General features: G+C 42.3%; 1 protein-coding gene across 1 annotated transcript; it reads left to right on the top strand.

Moving 5' to 3' along the window:
* Positions 1 to 714: 714 nt before the first annotated feature.
* On the top strand, positions 715 to 6,815 carry slc45a1 (solute carrier family 45 member 1; the record flags this gene model as incomplete). Its single annotated transcript, XM_079242056.1, has 8 exons — positions 715 to 1,135; positions 1,240 to 1,332; positions 1,613 to 1,837; positions 1,955 to 2,853; positions 2,956 to 3,109; positions 3,225 to 3,401; positions 3,524 to 3,729; positions 6,543 to 6,815. 8 exons carry the CDS (start codon positions 715 to 717, stop codon positions 6,813 to 6,815), a joined length of 2,448 nt encoding a protein of 815 aa, XP_079098182.1.
* Positions 6,816 to 7,216: the final 401 nt, after the last annotated feature.

Here is a 7,216-nt window from a genome sequence, read left to right as displayed (position 1 = left end):
GCACGTTTTCCCTTCATCATGATTCCTCTGTTTACCAACAGAGTGAGCCGCAATAAATGACCAGCCGCCCCGGAAAGGTAATTATTATCTTTAAATGTCTGCGTTTGCACGCCTTTTTTCCCCCACCTTCTTACACAGTTGAGTCGATTGTCTGGTGTTCACCTTTAGGACCTAAATGTCAAGTCCAGGGAAATGTCGAAGCTGATTCACCAGGAAGGAGCAGCCAAACAATCGATTTACGGCAACGCGGCCAAGCACTATATGCAGATGTTTTTGGGGTTTTTTTTTTTTAATTTATGTCACCAATAATGATGTGTACTCTCTGTAACTGGCTTTACAACGCCTCCATTGTGTCCGACCAGCGCTTTCTACATGAAAAATTAAAATGGAAACAGGCGTCATGATAGCGTTGCCGCATAGTACACTACTGTAGTCAGCCACGGCGAGCACATGGGCTCTGCGCACAGCATGCGCACTGCTTGCGGTGCGTCGTGCCCATCAAACGCTGTCTGCTCATGACTGCAGTGTCCTCTTGGTAGCACAATATCAGTAGCAATCAGCAGCACCAACATACCTACAGGGATGTTAGCCTGATCTTTAAGGATCTGCAAACTGAGCATTTTAATTGAAACTAAGTTTAAATGATCTCTGTGTTTTAATGTGCTATTACATAACATCATTTTATGTGCTGCAGTGTACACTGGCTTGAGAGGGATGTCGTCTCCAGGCATGGGCACCCCCAGCGACCCCCTCTTGGCCAGTCCAGGAGGGAGGTCATCCTCAGCTCAAGAGGGTATCTGGAGGAGCTCTCTACCCAAAACTGCCAGCTTCCCAACATCCACCACTCGGCACCTCAGTCACAGAGCGAACAACTTCCAAAGACAGCCAAAGCGTAGGAAGCTGATACGACCTTCACCCCCTCCCCCACCCAACACACCCTGTCCCCTTGACCAGCTGGACCTCAGTGAGCTTCCCCCGAGACGTACCTTCCAAGAGCTGCTCTTCAACGGCTGCATCCTGTTTGGTATTGAATTTAGCTATGCCATGGAAACAGCTTATGTGACTCCTGTGCTCTTACAGATGGGCCTGCCTGATCAATTCTACAGCTTGGTGTGGTTTATTAGTCCCATTCTCGGTGAGTGTTTTGCTGAGATGTGTCATGTGCTTCTGAATAACAGTTGTAGGTTACAGTCCCAACTCTGTAGACTTTAACTCTGTCACCATATCTTTGACTTGAAGGATTCCTCGTTCAGCCTCTCATAGGAGCATGGAGTGATCGTTGTACATCCCGGTTTGGGCGAAGGAGACCTTTTATTTTTGCTTTGGCTGTAGGTAAGATAGAGTTTCACAATGATCTTGCATTGTGCTTGAATAAAGTCACAAATCTTGGAGAAAAAAAAAAGATTAAAAAAAAAATCTAAACAATAAAGCATGATATTCAGCACATTCTTCATTGCATTCACTGGGGAATGCTCATTTCTAGATCTCAATAGAGGCAATTTTGCCACTTCAGTAGTTTTTTTTACATACAAAGCTTTAGAGTCAAAAGTCATCATGCACAGGGGTAGACTTATCACGTTTTAAATGATTTTTTCATCTTTCTCCTCTACAGGAGCTTTGGTTGGTCTCACCCTAGTGCTGAATGGACGGGACATTGGGGGCGCCCTGGCTGACACAGCATCAAATCACAAGTGGGGGATTGTTCTGACAGTGTGTGGTGTGGTTCTGATGGACTTCAGCGCCGACTCAGCTGATAACCCAAGCCACGCTTACATGATGGATGTTTGCAGCCCAGAGGACCAGGACCGGGGCCTCAACATTCACGCATTACTAGCAGGCAGGAGAAAAACTCTCACTTCTTCTTCTTTATCATTCTGGAGCAGCATAGATGCTCAGAAGTCCTGTATAACTGTGATTCATTTCTTGCTTTGCATGATGTCATTTTCCCACACAGGACTAGGAGGAGGATTTGGTTACATTGTAGGTGGCATCAATTGGGACCAGACACAGTTTGGAAGGTCAATGGGAGGTCAGCTGCGGGTCATATACCTGTTTACCAGCATCACCTTGGTGATCGCGACAGCCATGACTCTGACGAGTATCCCTGAGAGGCCCTTACCAAAGAGCCAAACAAGCAAAGCCTCCAGTAAAAACCATCTGAAAAGCCCCAGCCTCCCTCTTCCTCCCTCTCCTCCTGTTCCCCCTGGAGCGGCTCTAGGCCTGGATGAGGAAGATGAGGAGGGCCTTTACAGCTACAACTTTTCAAAGTCCCATCCAGGTAATCCTGACCCCTTGGCCCATTCTTGCAGTGCTAATGCACGTCTATGTGCTGGCCTCACTAGCCCCATATCACCACTAAGCCCCCTCACTCCAAAATATGGCAGCTTTATAAGCAGGGACAGCTCGCTCACTGGCATCAATGAGTTTGCATCCTCATTAGGAACCTCCTATATAGACAGCGTGCTCATCGACTGCTACACAGGTCAACAGACTCCACAGGCACTGGCCCCCAGTGCCACCACCATACCCCTGCCTCCAGGGGATTCACCCCCTCCTGACAAGTCCATACAAGCAGCAAGGCACCATCCTGAAGGACAGACTCAAGCCGATGTGGGGTCTCATCCAGCTGGGAATGCTCAGGATGCGGAAGGGCCTCAGCTTGAAGGAGAGGCACAATCTCAAGGGGCACCTCAGGTAACAGCTGGGGCTCAGCCTGGTGCGGGGTTGCATCGAGGCTCTAATGCTGGCATCCTGAAACGACCTCAGAGCCTTGCACTGATGGAGGAGCCCATGGCAACCCAGATTGTTGGGCTAGAGAACGGACGCAGGAGAACTGTGACATTTAGCCAGCAGGTCAGGCACAAATTTTCACACTGAATGACACTTTTTTTTTTTTAATCAAACAGCCATCATAACATTTTTAAACGGGGAGTTTGTCTTTCCTCTTGAGTTCAGGTGGCGAACATTTTGCTGAACGGAGTGCGCTATGAGAGCGATCTCAGTGAGAATGTGGAGACAGCAGAATCCCAGATGTCAATGAAGCTGCTGTGTATAGCCATCTACAGGATGCCTCCCTCTCTGCGGAGTTTATGCACTAATCATTTTTTAGGTGAGAATAATCACTGCATTTTGATGCCATTTTTTTTACTGCTACGCCTGAAAATCTGTTTTATATTTCATTTGTGATATAAGTTTTTGTTTTGCTTTCCTTTTCTTGGCTGTAGGTTGGTTGTCATTTGAGGGCATGCTGCTCTTTTATACTGACTTCATGGGTGAAGTTGTGTTTGAAGGAGACCCCAAAGCACCCCATGACTCGGAGGCATACCAACGCTACAATGCTGGGGTCAGCATGGGCTGCTGGGGCATGTGCATCTATGCATTTAGTGCTGCTTTCTACTCAGGTGAGCACTCAAAGTCACATAATGTGCCTTGTTCTTTTACCTTGGTTGGATTTGTGCAGTTGTTTGTCTTACTTTTTTTCTTTTGTTTTGTCTTCTCTTTTTTAATCTGCTGCAACTTCCAGCCATACTGGAGAAACTGGAGGAACGTTTCTCTCTCCGCACTCTATATTTTTTTGCCTACTTGGCCTTTGGTTTGGGCACAGGCCTCGCAACATTATCCACCAACCTCTACGTGGTACTTTCGCTCTGTGTCACCTATGGGGTGCTCTTCTCCTCATTATGTACACTGCCTTACTCTCTGCTGTGTGAATACTACCAGAGCCCTCAGGTAAGTCTCTAAACATGCGTCGCAAGTGATTATTTTTTCAGTTTTTCATTACTTTTTGGAAATAAATTCAGCACGTTTGGTCATGTTTTGTACTTGAAACGCTTTGTTTTAGTTCTTGCTTTCTCTAACTGGTCAAAAGTGGTTTATTTTTTGTTTTAAGTGTGCCAAAGATGTCACTGGGAAGAAAAAAGAACAACAAGACTTTATTGTAGACATATGAGTTCTTTAAAGGAATAGAGATTTGCAGTAAATTTATCAGCATTTTGGGAAAATAAACTTTTCACGTCTTCTACGGTCGGTTTAAGCAATGGCATTTTGTTAGTCTGATGTCTGGCAATTATTTGCCTCTATTCAACCAGGCAGTCCCACTGAGACTGAAAATTTGTTCTACAATGGAGACCTGGCCAAAGTGGCAGCCATATAAATTTAACAATTAAAAACAAATAAATAGAAAACTATAGAAATCTTCTATATGAAACACAAACTACAATAAAGCAAAAGATGGCTGTTCATGTAGTTTCTTTTCTAAAGAATCAATGATATTCCTCCTTCACTGTATTTGATATGAAACGCTTCAAACCATGCACTGCACATTTGTAAGATGGTGACAAAGGCAACGTTATGTGCACAGTTTTAGTTGGTCGTTTTACATTACACCATATTTATTTTAATTTTCATTATTTATTTGGATCCCCATCATCTTGTAGCAACCACCTGCAGCTATTCTTCCTGGGGGTCCTTTTGTCAAATATTGTCAAAATCTATGGAAATGTAAATTCAAAATATGTTTACGAATCAGCAATACATCCCTGCATACAAAGTCCATAAATTATTCTTAAAATATATAATCGTTGCACGCACACAAATATACAATGCATACATGTAACACATGAAAGACATGTCAAAATTAGTACAACCAGATATATGTATATGTATATAAACACATATATTCACATTTATACACATATGTTCATACAGATATAAATATATGAATTTAGTTAGTACACTCTATGTTTAAATAAATGCATGTTTAGTGTTTTTTTTTTTTTTTTTACTGAAAAAATGCTTTCAACTGTTGAGATGAAATTTGGTAAATGATTTAATCTTTTTGATAGTAAGCCTTTGCATTAGGCTATATAAATAAAAACGTTATATTCACCATGGGTATAACAATAAATCCTCAAAGAGTCAGATATCTCTTGTCATACAGCCATAACAACCGATAATAGCCTTATTCACACTGTGGTTGAATCATCACTTGAAATGGTTAATTTTCTATGTGTTGTTGCAGAACAAAGGCCACTAAGTGGCTCCTCCCTTGTTTTTCTGCCCGTTTTCACTTATAGTAACAGTTTAATTATCAACTCAACAATAGTTCACAAGTTTCAGGCAAACAGTAGAGGATGCAGTTAGACCTCTCGACTCCAAACATGGTGTAGTATTCACTTTTTCTTTTCTTTTTTTTTCTTGTCTTTTCTTTTCTTTCAGCAAAACATACAACAAACTTAGCAGCTCATCATTAATCAGTAACACATCATTAACAGTAAAGAGGCACGAAATGCTTGCACGTGGCAGACGCTATTTGATCAAACACACACACACACACACACACACACACACACAGAATGCACCCAAACAGAGAGCAAAAAACCGTAGCACAAAAGTGCACCACCATCTTCAACGTTTGCTGTGCAGACAGCTTTAGACAGCCCTGTCATGCAGTTTTATGCAAAGAGTTGGACTTTTAAGGCTTGTGTCCTGATGACAATGACATACAAATGTTACAAGAGCCCTTCTTGGATAATATTAATAGTAGTATTATTGATTTTATCAGTCCCTTTTAGAAAATTGCTTCTCTGCAATTAAAGCATCCTGGAGACACTAAAAGCACTGGGCTGGCATATTACACCAGCTGGGGAGCACTTATCAGCTGCAATAGATAGCAAATACCTAACACTAATGTTTTCATTAGTCATTCAGATATTTTTTCTTTATACATTACTGCTCCTTCAGTCAGACATGCCTACAGCTGTGATGGAGAGAGCCTTTCTATATATATGTAATGTTTGCTATTCCCATGACGTTAAATGTAATATCAGGCAGTATAGATCAAGTCTTCATAGCAAAGACTTTATATGAGTTTACCTACAGATATTATTAGCTTGTCAAGCATGGATTGGTTTGAAAAAATATAACAGGAACTGCTGGGATTGTCTGAAAAGGTAGCTTTTTTTTCTTATATATGAACTTACTGAACAGTTAATGTGAGTAAATAGTTTTTACTTGTATGGTTTTATTACACTTACAATCTTACAAGCACTATGAAAACATCTTATTTGAGGCAAACATTCAACTCAGCAGACTTGTTTTCTTTTTCATGTTTCTCAGAGACAATAAAAAATGTGCTTTTGAGTTCTGCATGTGATAATGGCAGGATGCTGTAGCATCTGTCTGGCCTGCATGTAGGTCAGACTTGCAGCGTGTTGAAAGTGACAAATAATAAAAGGTTAAACTCTGAAAGATTCCCATCGTGACTTGTTACTGAGAAGCATCAAGGTTCTCACTCAAACAGGAAGCTGAAAAATAGTGCGTGTATGAAAGGTCCTTATTATTATTATGAAAGTAGATTCAGCAGCCAGTTTGGTAAAAATAAAGATAAAAAAAAAAAACTTGGGAAGTTTTAGTTTCTATTTTTAAATTTTTTAAAAACTAAAATCCAACTTGATTACAACTGCTCAGTGTAACTTCAAATTCACTTCTCTTTTTAGAGTTTTAACTGTGATCACATAACTTAAATTGTGTTTCTCTTTCAGTTCTGTGGGTCTTCGGAGGAGGGGACCAGACGAGGGATGGGGGTGGACATCTCTCTGCTCAGCTGCCAGTACTTCCTGGCTCAGATCCTGGTCTCTGTGGCGATGGGTCCTCTGACCTCACTGGTGGGTGGGGCTCAGGGAGTGATGTACTTTGCAAGCCTGATGTCATTCGTGGGCTGCCTGTACTCCTCTCTCTGCGTGGTGTACCAGCTGCCCCCCCCTGAGGGTGAGCCACCCGAAAGCGAGACCCAGCCACTATTGGTGCACATCTAGCAAAGCCACTTCATTCACTTTTCATTCACACACACAAACATACTGAAGGTTACACGGTCCTATGCTGTCTCTTAGTGTCTGAGCGTGTTGACCTTCACAGCAGTGCTAGTGACGGACACACTGCACATCCTGCCGCACACTGTACAGCACAGTTTCATGTTGTTTTTTTACACTAATCAGCACTGCTCTTCTCAGAGCTAGACAGACAGACAGACAGACATTGGCCACTACTCTAATATGTGTATACATGACCCAGTGTGTTCATACAGTGTGTGTGCCCATGCATTTCTCCTAACTTTTGCGACTGAATGTGTGGCTTTTTTGAATGCCTGAGTGTGTGTAACTGAAAAATGCTGAGTGCAGATGAGCCTAGGCTGTTCGTTCCTGTGTCTTAATTCTTT

This window comes from Telmatherina bonti (assembly GCF_933228915.1).
Source record: "Telmatherina bonti genome assembly, chromosome: 6".
Lineage (NCBI taxonomy): Eukaryota > Metazoa > Chordata > Actinopteri > Atheriniformes > Telmatherinidae > Telmatherina > Telmatherina bonti.
This window is presented reverse-complemented; position numbering and strand designations above follow the sequence as displayed.